Source organism: Melanerpes formicivorus, unplaced genomic scaffold (genome assembly GCF_026170545.1).
Source record: "Melanerpes formicivorus ecotype bairdi unplaced genomic scaffold, bMelFor1.0.p_v2 SCAF_10, whole genome shotgun sequence".
Lineage (NCBI taxonomy): Eukaryota > Metazoa > Chordata > Aves > Piciformes > Picidae > Melanerpes > Melanerpes formicivorus.
The window spans coordinates 8,751,599-8,769,948 of NW_027142362.1; the positions used below are offsets into that span (position 1 = coordinate 8,751,599).

The 18,350-nt window shown below is 51.7% G+C and overlaps 1 protein-coding gene across 1 annotated transcript in view; it reads left to right on the plus strand.

Annotated features, from left to right (window-relative positions):
• Positions 1–10,319: 10,319 nt before the first annotated feature.
• Positions 10,320–18,350, plus strand: part of SMAD6 (SMAD family member 6) — a 47,033-nt gene continuing 39,002 nt past the window's right edge. Inside the window, exons 1-3 of the mRNA XM_068143540.1 lie at positions 10,320–11,975; positions 14,191–14,247; positions 16,433–16,510. Of these exons, the coding sequence (XP_067999641.1) occupies positions 11,192–11,975; positions 14,191–14,247; positions 16,433–16,510 (919 nt within the window). The 5' untranslated portion in view covers positions 10,320–11,191. The remainder of the gene's footprint in view (positions 11,976–14,190; positions 14,248–16,432; positions 16,511–18,350) is intronic.

The window sequence follows — 18,350 nt, forward strand, 5'->3', positions numbered from 1 at the left end:
GCAGTTTCCTGGACAGAGATAACTTCTCAGCACAGTTTAAGGTAAAGTAGGACCTGAGGGCTGCCTGCTCAGAGAGGCGGTTTCTCATTCCATGATGTGGCAATGGGATGGAGAAGATCTGCTGGAGAACCAATTGGCTTCCAATCAGCATCTCCTTTCTCAGCAAAGCCTGCTCCATGTGCTGGGTGTCTAAGAAGTGGCTGTGCTGCTGCCGGGTCAGACTGCAAACTTCTGCGTCCTGGTGTCTGTTGAAGTTGATTTGCTCTCACTAGCAGTGCCAATGACTTTAGGGTCAGCTCCTTTCCTCCCTAACCCTGCTTTCTATTTTCACGTACTTCTGGACGAGCAAGCCCAGGGGATCCTGCAGCCAGCTGCCAGAAGAGATACTCAAAATTTCAACACAAAAAGAGCTGCAGTTTTGGTACTTTAGCACTGATTGCCTCTGGCTACCTTTGGTCCAGGCTGAAAAGAGAGAAGACAATATTCTCTTTTTCCCCTAATGATTTTCATATCCCCATTTTGAGGTTGCACAAAATTAGAGGAAGCATCAGACCAGTGAGTGCTGATCCCACAGACACGTCCTGGGACCAGCTTTTGAAGTCTGCTTGGGGTTTTTTGTGTATGCCCATGCTACACTCAGCCTCCCCAGCCAATGACTCAGTCCCTATTTCTATTCTCTAAAGTTTTGGTCAGTGGCAGCAGCTTTTGCTAATGTCTTGTGGCTGCTTCTCTCCGGGGTATTATTGGAGGGGCCTACGAAATAACAGTGCTGCTCTTTAAGACACTGCTGCACCACTGCAGAAAATATTTACCCAAGATGTGGTAAGCAGCTCTTTGCTGGAGTGACTGGCGTCTGCTCTGAAGCGCACCAGACGCCAGTCACTTCAGCAAAGAGCTGCTGCAACAGAACAAATTGCCCAGGGCAGCAGATCTTGGGAAGGGAGAAAAGCCAGCAGCCCAGTCTGTCTGTCTTTGTGTTTTCTAAGGGAGAAAAATTATCTTTTTACAAGCCTGCCCTAGTTGGCTCTGACCAGCTCTTCCCAGAAAATACCATCGTAAATAGAAGAGCAAACTATTGCATAAATGGACAGGTTGCCATTTATATCTGACCTTTCTCAGAGCTGCTTTGATGTCTTCATCAAACTCTGCGTCCTTCTTCTCCATGGTTTTAGCTCCTGCTTCTGGGAGAGCACCACTGGACACAGCAAACCTCAGTTAAAATCCATTTTTGACATATATGTAGACTCCCTCTGTGCTCTGGACCTGCTCCAAGCAGAATCATCCTTTCTGTAATCCTCTCAGGTTTGTGTTTGCAGATTGTATGTATTAATCTATCCTGGGCTGATCCCCAGCAGTGTTGGCAGCAGGTGGAGGGAGGGAGTTCTGCTCCTCTGCTCTGATCTGCTGAGACCCCACCTGCAGTGCTGGAGCCAACTCTGGAGTCCTCAGCACAAAAGAGATATGGACCTGTTGGAGCAGGGCCAGAGGGGGCCACAGCAATGCTGGGAGGGCTGGAAGCCCTCTGCTCTGAGGCCAGGCTGAGAGAGTTGGGGTTGTTCAGTCTGGAGAAGGCTCCAGGGAGACCTTCTGGTGACCTTTCAGTGCTTAAAGGGGCTGAGAAAAAAGATGAAGAGGAATATTTTACAAGGACATGTAGTGATAGGACAAAGGTTTCAAACTGAAAAAGGGGAGATTTAGGTTAGGTATGAGGAAGAAATTCATCACTGTGAGGGTGGTGAGACCCTGGCCCAGGTTTCCCAGACAGGTGGTAGATGCCCCATCCCTAGAACCATTCTAGGCCAGGTTGTTTGGGGCTCTGAGCAACCTGCTCTAGTTGCAGATATCCCTGCTCACTGTTCAGGGGGTAGACTGGTTCACCTTTAAAGATTCCTTTCCACTGAAACCATTCCATGATTCTGTGATATGGACAGAGGTAAATGTTATTTTGTTTTAAGGACACTGGGCTTGGCACATGATGCACTTTGTTCCTTGATCAGTGTGGTGGCCCCACATAGTGCTGGGCTGCTTTTCTTACTCTGACAGACCCTTTCTAGCTCAAAAATGACAATTCACCAAAACCAAGGGGGAAAAAAAAAAGGCAAAAGCAAAGGGCAGTTTCAGAAATAGGTGTTATCAGCCTGGAAAAGGCTCCAGAAAGGCAGACTGTCTCCACAGGCTGCTGAATAAATGCTGATAAAAAGGACAAACTCCTGCGTGTTTGTTATGGGTGGTGTGGTTTTGAGGAGTATCCTCTGGTGGACATGGGTGGTTTAATTCCCTTCCTATTTGAGCAGAGCATATGGTTTATGTGATATCCCTCAACTCTTGTAGCCAGAGCAGGACAGGAGTATTGTAATGGCCAGGCCCTGCTGTTCTGCCTGCAATGGGAGAAGGGAAGAATGAGGCAAAGGTAGATGCTATGGATTTCTGTGGGCCTAGAAATCCTCAAACTGCTCTTCATTGATTGATGGTCTGGACAAGGGGATTGAGTCCATCATCAGGAAATTTGCAGATGACACCAAGCTGGGAGCAGTTGGTGATCTGTTAGAGGGTAGGAGAGCTCTGCAGAGGGACCTTGACAGGCTGGACAGATGGGCAGAGTCCAAGGGCATGAGATTGAACAAATCCAAGTGCCAGGTTCTACACATTGGCCACAAAACAACCCCATGCAATGCTACAGGCTGGGGTCAGAGTGGCTGGAGAGTGGCCAGGCAGAAAGGGACCTGGGGGTACTGGTTGATAATAGGCTGAACATGAGCCAGCAGTGTGCCCAGGTGGCCAAGAAGGCCAATGGCATCCTGGCCTGCATCAGAAATAGTGTGGCCAGCAGGAGCAGGGAAGTCATTGTGCCCCTGTACTCAGCACTGGTCAGGCCACACCTTGAGTCCTGTGTCCAGTTCTGGGCCCCTCAGTTTAGGAAAGATATTGACTTGCTGGAATGAGTCCAGAGAAGGGCAACACAGCTGGGGAGGGGTTTGGAGCACAGCCCTGTGAGGAGAGGCTGAGGGAGCTGGGGTTGCTTAGCCTGGAGAAGAGGAGGCTCAGGGGAGACCTTCTTGCTCTCTACAACTACCTGAAGGGAGGTAGTAGCCAGGTGGGGCTTGGTCTCTTCTCCCAGGCAACCAGCACCAGAACAAGAGGATACAGTCTCAAGCTGTGCCAAGGGAGGTTTAGGCTGGATGCTAGGAAGAATTTCTTCCCAGGAAGAGAGATTGGCCATTGGAATGTGCTGCCCAGGGAGGTGGTGGAGTCACCATCACTGGAGGTGTTTAAGAAGAGACTGTCTGAGGCACTTGGTGTCATGGTTTAGTTGATTAGATGGAGTTGGGTGATAGGCTGGACTTGATGATATTGATGATATCGAAGGTCTTTTCCAACCTGGTTAATTCTATTCTATTCCAGTCTATTCATGGTGACAGATGGCTGGACTCACCAAATCCATCTCCCTCCCACAGGGGTCTCAGAGGCTGCACCATCCTTGGACTGGCTGAATGTGAGTTCTCCTCCCCATCCACTTCTCCATCTTGCACTGGTACCTCCTCTCCTTATGTGAGTCCTGGTAGCCAATGACTGTACTCATACTGCTGCAGCATCCATTGGAGGGCGGTCACTCATAATTGACCAAAGGGTGGAATGTCCTCCTGGCTAGAGCTCTAGATCAAGGCTCAGGAGTCAATGTCTTCATCCTCTCCACCCACATGCCTCATTTTTTTAGATCACCAGTCCAAAAAGACATCAAAAATCACATCAATGGCATCAGGACAGACTCTGAAAGGCATCCTGGCCAGCAGAAATCTGGATGGGCTACAGCAGCATGCCCTCACCCATCTCCTTCCCCACCATGCCAGTGAGGGGAGGTCTTGGCACACTTCATGAGCTCTTGTTTCAGTGTGCAGCTAGCTCTGCTTTGCTGAGGGGTTTTGAAGGTATCTGTTTGAGGATGTATAGAGACAAGTGGTCCTCTGTGAAGGGCTTTTCAGCACCATTGCAAAAGACAGGAGGTGCTGCTGCTGCTCCTCCATGTCTCACCATGTGCCCTAGTACTGACCCAAGAGCCAAGGTGTACCTTTGCCATGTTCTCCCACTGGAAGAATTGCAGTTTATCAGGTGCAAGTGGCTTGGAAGCTGTAAGGTCTGTGTTCATTGCTGGGATACATGCTGCTGGCCAAGGATCCCAGGGGAAGCTGCACCCTGCAGCTCTCTGTGCTTCAGCATCCTTGGCCCTCATTAAGGCTGGCAGAGAATGACTTCAGTCAAGAAGCCACCACTGGTCCAGCCCAGCCAGCTTCTCCCTGTGAGTGAGATGCACCTTCTGCAGTACTCCCCAAAATTTCTCATTTCACTTTGCCCTGCCTGGGATGTATAACAACGAAACTTCACAGCAAGTACACAATCTTGTTGTTCTGTATGTGCCAGACGGATCATGTATGTGAATATTTGTCTCTGGCCGAGTGTGAAATGACCCCATGTGGTAGTGGGACTAAACAAAGTCCCTCTGGCTGTGTTTGGAGAGCAATGCAACTTGAGATAGATGGAAACACAGCTTTTTTTGAGGGGAAACCCCCCCCACCACCACCTTTCCGTGCTGTGGAGCCTGGAATTGGGCTTGGGTGAAGGCAGGTGTCCTGTCCTACAGCACCTGAGACACCAGTGCTTTCCTTGGATTGCAGCAGCACTTTACTGGGATGGCTGGAGTTTGCTTTCCTATGGAATGAAAGCAGCAGCATGGGATGATCCTGTACTTGTCTGATTTGTGGTTCAGGCCCTGCTCCTGCTGACCCAAACCAGGGAACTGAACCTCATATATCTCAGATGAGTGGTGTCATGTCCAGTGTTAAAGTTTAACTTTCTCCCTGAATGATTTACACAAATTGACCCCGCTCCATCCAGGAGAAATTTAAAGAAGTGGAGCTACAAACACCCATAGAGCTGGGTCATCTCCTGGAATGTGAGTCCACATCCCTGCTCAGTGCAAGGGACCTCTCCTGAAGCAGTGAACACATGGATGGATGCCATCACCCACCAACAAAGCCCCGTTGGGAGATGATTTTACCTCTGTGGGTTTGACTAGAAATCCGGGCTTGAGCCCAGGCATCCTTTCCAGGCAGCACCTCATGGGAAGTGGTAGTTTGCTACCAAAAAGCCTCACCAACAACCATTTTTTTGGTTTTGCCAAACTGACATTTTCTGACACAAGAAAACATGTTGTCAGAAAAACTTCCCAACCGCTCTGCTGGGAATGTGCTCTTTGCCATCAGTCCCCAAGGCTGGAGCGCTGGGGTGTTGAAATGTTACTACAGCCCTGGAAACTGTGAGTCAGCTTGTCCCCACCCACAGCAGATACTCGTGGGAAGGGCCTTGAAAAGTCTGGAAACTCAGCAGCTCTTGCCTTGTGCAGTTTCCATTAACCCATTAACTTTAATTTCAGGTCTGGTGAAATGCTGTATTTGGTGAATTTACCTCAGATTTTGTCCCTTCTCCCTCCATCCTCTTCCTGATTCTGATCAGTTTTGGAGGGTATTTATTTTCAACTCATCCCTAAGCAATTCAGCTGCATGGACCCAGATCACCCCTCTGAGTCCCATGGGACAGGCTGAACGTGGGCAGCAAATGCAGCACCTGCCATGGTGTCACCAGATCCAGTGGGGATTTGGATGGAGGCACTAGATGGCAAAACTGCCATCCCATGTTGGAGGCAAGATCCCAACACAAACGTTGCTGGTGCAAACCCTCCTGACTGTATCGCTGCGCTGGGATATGAATGTGTTGGGCATTCCTGGCAAGGAGGAGGGGCATGCAATGATGGCTCTGTTTCCCATGGGCATGCAGGCAAAGGTCCTATGTGTGCTGGCCATCCCTGCCAGTATCCTGTCTGCCCACACTAGAGGTGGCCATGGTGTGTTGTCACACACACTGGGGCTTCCTCGAGTGGCTTAGGGTCTGGGTGTGATGCATTCAGATTCCTTGTCCAAGCCCTGCTGTGGTGGCCACTTTTGGGGTGTGAGGTTGTCAGCACATGAGCTGTACTCAGGCTGTCTCAGAGCCACGTGCAAACTGCATCTAAGGCGAACCAGAACACATGAAGTGGCAAACCCCAGGTCTTAACTCAGCATACTGTGCTGAGAAACAAGCCCTGCGTTCCCCTGGCACACAGCCTCACAGATGGCCCAGGAGCTATGGCCAAAGATGGCCACCACCTGAGCCTGGAGGAGCTGGGATGGGCTCTGCAGGGGCACATTCACCAAGGTGATGGGGTGAGATCACACCTTCTGCACAAAGGCATTTGAGATGCCAGGGTCTAGGAGCAGGGAGCCCAGCAGCTGAGAAATGATCCATTAAGGAAAATTCTTCAAGCATTTATTATTTTTAACTGTAGAATAATCAACATGCCATATTTTACCTTTCTTCTTTTTTTTTTTCCCTTCAGTTTGAAGATGATCCAAAGTCCTGTGAGAGTGTGTTACTGCACAGAGGATAACATTTGCAAGAGTAAAATGAAAAGTCAGTCTGAACTGGAAAATCACAGCCCTGTCATTAAAACAAAGGAAACGGGGCATTCTGATGTTGTCAAAACTTCTTTCTTTTTTTCCTCTGGTTCCTTTCAAAAATCAGCTTCCAGCAAAGCCAGCCTGATTTTATGAGGCTTTTTAGTTCTTTGGCAGAGCTCCTTGCTCTGGCGCAGCAGTTTTGTGGTGGTTTCTCCGGCCAGGCTCATATGATTTGTGCTCCCATTGCTTGGGGGTGAAATGAGGGAGGAATGTGTCCCACAGCCTTCGCCGACCCTCAGCAGCAAGGCAGTGAGGTCCTCATCTCAGCCCTACTTTGGAGGCATTAAAATAATCTACAAATTATTGCAGGGCACCAAGGAGTTGGTAACAAGTTCCCCATGAGCCCTTGTGGCCAAGATGGCCAATGGCCTCCTGAGGTGCATGAAGAAAATGAGGGCCAGCAAATCAAGAGAGGTTCTTCTCTTCCTCTGCCCTATTGAGGCTACATCTGGAGCATTCTGCACAGTTCTGGGCTTCACAGTTCAAGAGAGAGAAGACACTACTGGACAGAGTCCAGTGGAGGCTATGAAAATGCTGAGGAAGGGTTACGAGACCTGGGACTCTTGAGCCGGGAGAAGAGCAGCCTGAAGAAGACTTTGTCAAGACCTAAAGGGTGGGGGGCAAGAGGATGGGGCCAGACTCTTCTCAGTGGTGTCCAGTGATAGGACAAGGGGCAATGGGCATACACTGGAATGCAGGAGGTTCCACCTGAACAGGAGGAGAAAATTCTTCGTTGTGAGGATACTGAAGCCCTGTAACAGGTTGCCCAGAGAGGTTATGGAGTCTCCTTCTCTGGAGAGATTCCAAACCCACCTGGACATTGTGATTCTGGGCAAGTTGCTCTTGGCAACCCTGCTTTAGCAGAGGGGTTGGACTGGATGATCTCCAGAGGTCTCTCCCAACATCTACCAGTCTAAACCATCCAACTGTACAAAACATTATATAAGTGGCAATTATTCTTTTTGTGTTTTAATCTTTGCATCATTCTTCTTGACCAGAAACATAACATACTAGAGATTTTAAAAGGGCAGAAAATTATGAGATTATTTTTCCTGACTGAAAACCTGGAGCACAGTAATCCATGCCTGCAGGTCTGGGCTCTGCAGATGCCTTCACAGAACTGCAGAATCACCATGGCTGGGAAAGACCTCTAAAATCAGCAAGTCCAAACAACTTGTTACTATGGAGAAGAGACCAACCCCCACCTCACTCCAGCCTCCTTTCAGGTAGTTGTAGCAACCATGCTGGTAGCTCTGGCCCCTCTCCCCACCACCCCAACTGCAGCTGGGCTTTGGGAAGAGGTCAGTGCCAGTGCCCTCCTGGCCACCCACAGTTCTCCTGGGCCCAAGAGGATTTGGCTTTATAGAGTACCTGAGAGATCCATGTCAGATAAGCCTGGCAGGCTTTCAAAACCTTCTCTCCAGCTTTTGTGCCAAGACCTATAGAATGCTTTCCAGAGCATCTCCCAGGAATGTTTGCTTTAATGACAGGCAGAAAAAGGTTTAAAAAAAAAATAAAGGAGGGAGGGGGCAAAAAGGGCAGGGAAAGAGCACATTGCTGTTAACTACTAGAAATCCTTTAATAGCCAACATTACTATAAATTATACGTGCATTATGACAAGTACAATTGAGGGCTCTGTTTTTCTTGCCCACGTTAGAGCACGGAACAATGTCCTCTTGTTGCAGGAGCTGAAATGGATGGCACTGTGGGTGAAACTGGGACCTCTCCATCACATACCTGTGCCCGCAGAGATGGGCCCATGAAAGCTCCATTGTTCTTCCTGCCATAGTGCACACGCCATGATTATATAGCGTGGGGTAGACAGGCAGATGCTGCTTGCTGAAGTAATAACCTGTCCTTAGTCCCAGCAGTACTCTCCTTAAGTTATATTTATATTTAAATGCTGGTAATGGCACATTGGTGACACAATTTCGATGGCAGTTTGTAAATATCATACAGGAAAGAAAAGCATCAGCTGCATTTAGAGAGGTAAAGTTTGGGGTCAAGCAGGATAGGGTGATCCATGTGGATTTCAGATGAATGTCTAGATGAATGTTTAGCTGAATGGAGCAGCCTGGGGATGGGCAGGGATCCTGCATGGCTCTGAGATTCAGGAAATGCTGATTGCTGCTTCTGAAAGATGAATGATTTTTGTAGCCCTTCCATGCTTTTTAACATGGAAAAAAAGAGAAAATACTAAAGAGCATCTTCCAACCCCAGTGGGATGTTGGCTGACTTTTGTAGAGCTCTAAACTGTGACCTAGGCATAAAATGTTGCTGGGTTTCAGCAGGGCCATCACAGAATGTTTCCATACAAGTTGAGTCAAGTAGCACAGAATCCTAGAAACATGGAATTGTTTTGGTTGGAAAAGACCTCTAAGATCAAGTCCCGCAGTCAACCCAATACCACTATGACCATTAAACAATGTCCCAAAGTGCCATGTCCACACGTTTCTTGAACCGCGTCGCTCAGTACCACATCTGCATGTTCTGATCATGTTAGTGCAAACCTCAGTGGTCTTGATTTTAAACGGAATATTTTGGAATCCCTTTTATGCACAACTCCAATTTGTCTTTGAAAAATGGTGCTAATTAGCCGAGTGTATTTAAATGATGTTCTGGGGTGTGTTAATGCAGGTTTGGGGAAATGGGGATGGCAAGAGCCACCCAAAGACACCAACAGAAAAACGTGGAACATTCAAGTTGTCTACAATATGTTGGCTGAAATACTTTTATTGTTGTGTTTTGGAGTTTTTCTTTCAAGTCCTGGGAAATAATGGCCACTATTGGTTTTTGCTTAATAGTGAATCAGAAAATCATTTAAGTTGCACACGACCTTCAGGATCATCGAGTCACAACTGAAATTCTTCAGCATGTTCTTGGGCTGATCCTTCAAAGTTCCTTTGTACTCGGCAGCAGGTTCCTGCAATTCACACAAGGTCCCTGCTCATGGATTTAAAAATGCCACATTTTAGGCGAACTTACTTCATTTTCAACTTCTTTTTGAGGGGTGCACTCCCACCCGCAGCTCCCCACCGCCACGCTTCCTCCACCATTCTCACCCACCCCTTCTTCCACGGGGCTCCGCTTCCAGTGCTCGCCCGCGGGTCCCCGGCCGTGGCACGCCGCTCCCAGCCGCCCTTAACCCCCGCGGCGGCAGCGGCGGCAGCAGTGGGCACAAGGACCCAGCGCGGCGCGGCTGGCGGCGCCCGCGGAATGTCTTTCATTCACGGGCACGCCGCGCTAGGGCGGGGAGGGGAACAGTGGGCGGTACCGGCGAGGATCTCTAGCCAATCAGCAGCAGCTCTGCCGCGCGTCACGCGGCGGCGAGCCAATGAGCGTGCGTCGGGCCTGAACTTTTGCCACGGCGGACAAGTTGATACATCGCGGGGGTGTGTCCCGCCGCGGCGGCTCCGGTGGGGGAAAGCGGTCTTAACCCTTCCGCCGCCATGACCTACTTTCCCCCGGGCGGGCAAACCTCCCCTTTCATTGCGGTGCAGGTCGGCGTAGCCTCCCCTCCCTTTGGCGATCAGGCGGCTGGAAGCACGGTGTGGGGAGGGGTAAAGCGGTGGGAAGGCGAGGCGGGGTAGTGGTGAGGGGTAGTGATGGGAGGGGGGCGGGGGTGTCAGCGGTGTGCGTGTCCCTTTAAGAGTTGGGAAACCGGAGCCGGTGTTTGCGCAACGCCCGGTGCCGCGCGGAGCCGCCAAAGTGTCTAGACTGGCACATGATGGGCGCCAGCCAATCGCGCCGCCGCTCGCGAGGTGGCCCCTGCGCGCGCGCCCCCCAGCCACACAAAAGCCAGCGGAGGGCCGGGCGCGAGCCAGCCGCGCGGAGGGGAGCGCGGGGGGACACCGCCGGGGACAGTCGAGCGGTGCCGAACCGAGCCGGACAGAACCGGAGCCAACCGGATCGGACCGGGCCGAACCGAACCGGAGCAGAACCGTAGCAGAACCGCGCTGCTTTGCGCTCTGCACCCCCGCCACACCGGTCCCCCGCGCCGCTGGGATACGTACAACTCACGTGTGCTGACACCGGCCTTCGCTCTGCCTTCTGCTGCTGGGTTTTGCGATTTTTTGATTGGTTTTGGTGATTTTTTTTCCTATTTGCATTTTACCAATTTTTAAGCGGGTTTTTTTTCCGTTTTTTTCTTTCCAAACCGGATACCTCCCGAGCGCTGATTCCCCACAGGGCTGCACCCCCCCTCCACCGGGGCGCTCCCGCCGCCCTCCCACCTTGTATGGTGGGACCAGCGAGAGGCGCAGCCGAGCGCTGCCCCGGGCTCTCCCCGTCCCGCTCCTCTGCCGCTCCCCGCCTGGCCCCGCATTGGCAGCCGATGTAGGGCACGGCGCGGCGCGCCCGAGCCCCAGCGCCGCCACGGGAGCGGCCCCACAGCCCCCGCGGCGCCGTCTATGCCCGAGCCGCGCTCCCTCCCCGCCGCCTCCCCCATGGTGCGGCCCCGCCGCGGGCCGTTGGCGAGTCGCTGGGCAGGGCCGCGGAGAAACCGCCGGTGCTGCGGGCAAGCCGCGAAGGCGGCGGGTCTGAGATGAGATAAAAGCGGCGGCGGAGCCAGGAGCCCCGCGGAGGAGCGGGGCCGGGGGTTGGCGGCGGAGAGCGACGCGACCCCCGGCCGCCCGCCTGTCGTATGTTCAGGTCCAAACGCTCAGGGCTGGTGCGGCGACTTTGGAGGAGCCGCGTCATACCGGACAGGGACGGCGGAGATGGGAGCGCCAGGAGCGGCCACGACCTCGGAGCCACCGGTACTTTCAAGATCGCGGAGAAAAACCCTTCGGCGGAGATCCGCGCGGTAGCGCGCAGCCTGCTGCGGGAGGCGGCGGGCGAGGCGGCGGCCCGCGGGGACCCCATGGCGGAGGAACGACGCGGGGCCCGGCTCCGTGCCCCGCCGCGGCGGGAGGGAGCCGAAGGGGCGAGCCCGCGGCGGGCACAAGAGAGCGACGGGAGGACGGTGACCTGCTGCCTCTTCAAGGAGCGAGAAGCGGGCGGCCCCCAGCTCTCCCCCGCCGCCGTCCTCCTCGATTCCTCCAGCCCCGACGGCGCGTCCGACGGCGGCTCCCCGGAGCGGCGCGGCCGGGAGGCGCGGTCGCGGTTGCTGCTGCTGGAGCAGGAGCTGAAGGCCGTCACCTACTCGCTGCTGAAGCGGTTGAAGGAGCGCTCGCTGGACAGCCTGCTGGAGGCGGTGGAGTCCCGCGGGGGCATGCCCAGCGGCTGCGTGCTGGTGGCCCGCACAGAGGTTCGTTTGGGCGGCCAGACGGCACCCCCACACCTTCTCCTGGGCAAGCTCTTCCGCTGGCCCGACCTGCAGCACCCGGCCGAGCTGAAACCCCTCTGCGAGTGCCAGAGCTTTGGTGTCTCCGACGGACCCACTGTGTGCTGCAACCCCTACCACTTCAGCCGTCTCTGTGGGCCAGGTGAGGAGCGGAGAGGGGGTGTTGGGGGCGAAGGTCAGGATCCTTTCCCTCCCTTCGATCTGGGGATTTGGGGGTTCGGTCTCTTTCTCTATTTATTTGATCCCTCTTGGGCAGCGTTGGCTTGACCCCGTGAAGTACCGGGAAGCGCCTGGCCCCGGGATCCCCCAGGCTGGCACATCTCCCCTCTTCATCCCAGAGCGGTTTCCAGTTGTGCTTTAAAAACCTTTTCTGGTTCCTCCCCAACCCCCTCTTGCCGCGGAGGTTCCCCTGCTATTTAGGTGCAGAAGGGGCGATAATATGCGGTTTGCATCCTGCTGGCGCCAGCCTGGCTCGGCGGTTATCGGAGCGGCCGCGGGGCCGGGCAATTACCGCTGCCGGCTTAAAGCCGCAGGGCCCCGCCGGTCGCACCGGCACCGGGGCCGGGAGGGGCTGCTGGGGATGCCCTGGCCACGGGGGACCGTGGAACCCGCGTGGAAGCGGAGGAAATCCAGCTCATGCATTCCTCGGGGTTTTTTAGTCTGTTACCGTGGGCAGAGGGATCCCGGAGGACACAACCTCCTCCTGACGGTCCTTGTCTTGGCAGGAGCTTGGAGTTTTTTGTGTTTATTTTGCAATCCGGGATCCTGCCTCGCTTTGCATCACTTCTTTGAAAGAAACTTCGTTGCTGGGCGTGCTTCCCTCGAAGATCGCTAGAGGCTGGGAGCAGTTTTTTCCCACCTCCCTTGCAGCAGATGTGCTTTTGTAGGGAACTTATTCTAGAAATCCGTAGGACATTTATTTGAGAAAGGGGCAAAGTTTCCAACTGGCTTTCTTGCGGCGGTGGCTGATTCCCAGCCATGTATCCCTACAAGCCCTGCATAGGCAGTAGTAGAGAGAAGAGCGTTTTTCGAGTGGCTTCTTATTTTGATAGTGGGTGTCTGTGCCAGGGCCCCACCCGTTCCAACTGGGCGCTGGAGATGGTAGTAGGAGCCTGGGAAAGGCCTTGATGCCCTTTACTACAAGAGTTTGTGCAGCTCGCTGCAGAGACCATCCGTGTTTGTCACCCACTTCACTGTGAGTACTGTGCAAGAGCTTCTAAGAAGTTCCCTGTCGCAGCAGGTCTGCCTCTAGTGTGGGACCAGTCTGCTGTGCATGGCTCAGGCTGGGCCATGACATCTAGGCTGGGACATTGGCACCAGTATTTTTTATTTGCAGGCTCTTAAGCACCCTGTAGAAGTGCATCTTGCTGCTTGCTCAGGGGAGATGAGGGGCCTTTTCTTAGAAGCAATCAATGACCATAGGCTGTCCCAGAATAATCTCGTACTGGATGCTGAAGTTGTTCTTGATGTACTAGCCCAAGCTGAGTTGCATTTTTTTGGGCCAAGTGCCTTGTCTTTGCATATGGGTGTGAACAGAGGAGCACGCCCTTGTGTCAGTGGTCCAGGATTCAGTGTTATGCCGTTCACTTCTCAGGACAGTTTCTCACTGAAGTTCAGTGTCTGTGTAGTGCTGGTGCCATGACAGAGGCCAGCTGGCTGCACACTCCTCAGTTTTAGCGAGTTACAAGTCAAGAAACACATCACTGGCATAATTCAGAGGGGAAAAAAATCCTATAACCAGTGCACAAAGTGGATGGAGGACCTCTGGGAGCCTTTGACATGGTCTTGACTCTGAGAAGGGCAGCAGAAGCCAGTTACCTGATTGAGCAAAGCACTGCTGAGGGCTTTCTTAACTTCAGCCGCATGACTGATGATGTGCTGCTGCTTAAAACCCAGCATGTGCCTGGGAGCTTTGCTGGATGGAAGTCAGGGTGAGCAGGGCAGGAGAGGCTGGGCTCTGCTGCAGGATCATGGGATGCTTGTTGGAATACACCAGAGTTAGTTTTGGTTGGCTGAAGCTGGTCTGGCCCGTTTCATGTGCTGAGAGTGGAGCATCTTTTGATCACCTATCACCCTTTTCAGTCTAATGGAGCATGTGGGGAGCTTACATGATGTCTGTTCGAGCCATGGTTGTCTTCAGCACAGATGATGAATGAATTTGTCATGGGTGCAGGGACGTGGAGGGACTTACAGCACTTTGATAGGTCAAAGTGGAACCCCCGTCCTTCAAAGATTGTAAAACTCTGGTCTTGAGTGGTTTCCAAGTGAGTTTTCTTCCAGTGGATGTTTGTAACCATGGAAGAGTTTCTACTTTAGTTGGTAAACACTGCACTAATACAAAGTTTCATTTCTTGCAGAGTCTCCACCACCTCCCTACTCTCGGCTGTCTCCTAATGATGAGCAAAAGCCACTGGGTATGTGTTTTCTCTCTTTTGGTCTTCCAGCAGCTTGTTCATGGTGCAGTTTTGGTGCTGGTTTTAAGACACATCCCCAGGTGGCATGTCGGGCAGAAGCCAGCAAGTTGGGATTTTGTGGCTGCTCATTATTTCTGAGCAGGTGTCAGCTGATGGACTTTCAGAAGCAGCTGATGGCTGTTTAATCCCAAATGATCCTGTAGACACATGCAGGTTTAACTAAATAATATGAAGCACTATTTTTAATGAAGGGTTTCCAGACCCTTCACGTTTTGTCTGTGTGAGTAATGTGCGGGATGTCAGAGCCAAGAGGGAGTGGGAGCTCTTGGGTGCCATTTCCATAGGGCCCTGGCTGCACCATGCTGCAGGAGCCACCAATAGGTGCTCATTACAATGAGACATAAACCCTTTGAAATGCAGCTGAATGGCCTTTCACTTTTCCTTGTGGATTCTAAAAGGTGTTTTAAAATGAAGTTTAGCTATGGAGTATTGAGCGCAGGAGAGATGTGAACCTCTTGGCTTGGGGCCAGAGGAGGCCACAGCAATGGTGGAAGGACTGGAAGCCCTCTACTGTGAGGCCAGGCTGAGAGAGTTGGGCTTGTTCAGCCTGGAGAAGAGAAGACTCCAGGGAAACCTTATGGTGGCCTTTCAGGACTTAGAGGGGCAGATCAGAAAGTTGGGGATGGAATTTTTATTAGGGCCTGTTGTGACAGGACAAGGAGTAATCATTTTAAACTAAAAGAGAGGTGGTTTAGAGTGGATATAAGAAAGAAATTTTTCACTATGAAGGTGGTGACACCCTGTCCCAGGTTGCCCAGAGAGGTGGGAGATGCCTCATCCCTGGACCCATTGCAGGTCAGGTTGTTTGTGATTCTGAGCAACCTGCTGTAGTTGCAGATGTCCCTCCTGGCTGCAGGGGGCTTGGACTAGATGACCTTTAAAGGTCCCTTCCCATCCAAACCATTCTATCATTCTGTGAAAGCAGAACCTCCTTGGGGAGGCTGGGTATGAGGTGAAGGTTGCTGGATAACTGTGGATTCTCATCTTGCATGGTGCACGTTGTCTTGGAGGTGTTTTGAATTAGCATCACTGCACCCTGATGGTCTTCTCTCAGCACCCTCCTCTTGCTCAAGTAAAGAAGCAAAAGGCACGAGAGGGAAGGGAGGAATCCCACTTCCATCCTGGGTTTCTTGCTGGGCTTGCTTTAACTGTGGGCACAGAGCGTGGGATTCTGCCCTTTGTCCCGTAGTCAGTGGCTCTAATTTGCAGAGGGCAGTGACCACGGCGAGCCAGGGAGGAGCCAGGCAGGATTTTCCAGGGCGATAGGCACAGGACAGCAGTGCCTGCCTGTCCCACCCAGCCTGCAGGGAAGGCAGGAGCTGCCCTGTGCCAAAGGTGAGTCCCTGCCCTGCCAGCTCTGGATGCAATGCGGTTGCTCCTGCACCCAGTGCCTGCTGAAGGGATTGGCTCCATCACTCAAGCCATGTGGTGGCTGGAGTGTCCTGCAAAGCAAAATTGGCTGGTCATGGAGTATTTCCATTTTTGCTTTTATATTTTTCTTAGGTGTGAAGGAAAAAAAGGAGTTGTCTCTCCCTGTGTCCCCTCTTCTGAGTTAATTCCCTCCAGAAACTGTGCTGCAGGGAGAGATGATAGTGACACACGTGACTTTATGGAAACAACAGCCAGGGATTGAAATTTGCCTCACTGGCTCGTTTGATTGGAAAAATAATAGTTAATCTGTGAGCAAACAGTTGAGCACTTAATTAGAGGGGTGTAAGCAAGGGAGAATAACAAAGACTCTTAACTTGTTAAAACAAAGTTTCCTTCGCTTCAGCAAAGAGGAAGGAAGGAAGCAAGAATAAACAGCTTCAAGAATTTTAATGGTGATAATTAAGTATAGTAACTATGAGTTGTTTAGAAGCTTGATGTAACTTTATCCAGTAAGCACCAAGTTCCTACTTGTTTGATCAACTTAACTGCAGTTATTTTTGTGGTTGGAGTAATTCAGACTTTGCATTTGTATGGTAGAGGTACAAAGTTAATCTTTGCTTTTGGGCCCAGTGGTGAGCTTCTCTTGGGCAGGTGATGGGAAGCTGAAGAGCCACGGGTGCTTATGTAGCACTTTGCAAACTCAGGAGGACTAAAAGCACTTTTTAATCTTCTTTTTTTTCCCCCTTCCTTCCAGATCTATCAGATTCCACGTTGTCTTACACTGAAACAGAGGCTACAAACTCTCCCAACATCACGCCCGGAGACTTCTCAGGTTGGCAGATGCTTGCGCCTACCCATACACATCATCTGCGCCGTGGAGCTGGTAGCTGGGCAGGAAGGCAGGCAGAGATGGGGAGCTGTGGTCCTGCTGTTGATTTATCTTAGTGTGAAAAGGAGCAGTTATTTGAGTTGATTGTTCAGTCTGCACTCCACTTGTTGTGATATGGCGCTGGTTGAGGGATGAATGCGTTGGGACAAGCAGGGAGGTGGCCATGAGGCCACTTGTGTCCTCTCTTGAAGTCACCTAGACCTTGCCTGAGCCCTGGGATTGTGTTCTGGTGTAGGACTGAGCTGTAGCCATTACTGCTTCATGGCAGTGAGGTAATTTCAAACAATGCTGCTTTCTGGTGCTTCTTGCTGAGTCCCTCCAACTTGTGCTACCTGGCAGGTCCTGGCATTGTGGTACAAAACGTGCTTTCACGAGCAGAGTTCCCAGCTATGATGCCATTGAAGCTCCCGAACAAAGCTTTGCTTAATTAGGTCCTGGGTTTTGCTCTGCCCCACCCCTACAACCTTTCTTTCATTTAATGGTGTTCTGTAAGGCTTTACCTTCAAGCAGGCAGAGTTGAGACTTTGATTTGCTTGGCATTCGGCTCTTAGTGATGGTTTCACATCCTTTCTCTTCTGGTGTCCTGTCCCAGACCAGGGACTGAGTGCATGGAGGGGTGGAGGGACCTATCTGTAAGATCGGGTTTAATTTCTATGGAAGAAACTACCTGGTTAGTGGTCTAAGAGATAAGATGGAGATAGACAAACCTTTATCTCAGTGAAGCCCCGAATGCCACCTTCAGTTTTGTGGCAGGGTAGGATCTGGGCATCTTGGAGCTGAGTTGTTGGATACTGAACTTGCTGATAGGTTTGCTGCCTTCTCTGAGGGATGCTGTAAGTTGATGGGGGTGGAGATGACTCTCAGGTGGTCTGTTAGCCCTGGCTTTTCTCTTACTCTCTGCTGGTTTGGTGAGACCAGTGGCTTCCTTGGGGTGTTGAAGCCCACCATGACTCTGCAGCACTTTAAAGAGCATTTAAACAGCATGGTACTGTGGTGTCATGGCATGGTGACACGTTCCTCTGCGGCCTCTTCCTCCTTTAAGGCTGTCCTGCTATGGCCAGGTCAGTGCTGCCGCGTACTGAATGCAACACGCCAGCCCGCCTTGCTTTTGTGGTGCTGCCAAGTGTCCGTAGCTGGGGAACATAGCAATTGATAGCCAGGAGTTGGATGGGGCTGTGCTATAATAAATACAACTTTGCAATTCCCAACAAACATTCCTGGGGCTAGGTGTGAATCCATAACACTCCCCATACCCATGGCTTTTGTTGTCACTGATAATTGCCATTAATTACAGCAGCCCAGCTGTAAAACTGGGGGTCCTGAGGATATAATGGTTTAGCTTCTCTCACAGCAGAGCCCTGTAGGGGACATCTGGTGGGTTTTCTGCAATAGAAAAGAGATCTTTAACTTTTCCTTGAACAATATAAGGGCAGCACGTGACCAAGCTTGTGCTGCAATCGGACACCTTCTCTCCCCCCGTGCAGTTTCCAATGGTGTAACTTTTAATAAGAGTCTGGGGCTCTCTGATTTATTTTTCCCCAGTGCTCATGATTGCTGAAAGAGGATAAGAGCTTAGCTGAAGTTAACCCATACTTGTCATCACGGGGAAGTAAAAGGAGGGAAAGCACTTAGGCTGTAGTCTCTCTGCCCTGTTTTGCTTTGTTTATTCTCCGTTTCGAGTGATTGAATAGATCTGCTGGAGAGGTAGGGCTGTGTAAGTGATACACAAGCACATGGTCTGCCCTGCCTTTTCTGTACACCAAAGGGCTCAATGTGTGTTGAC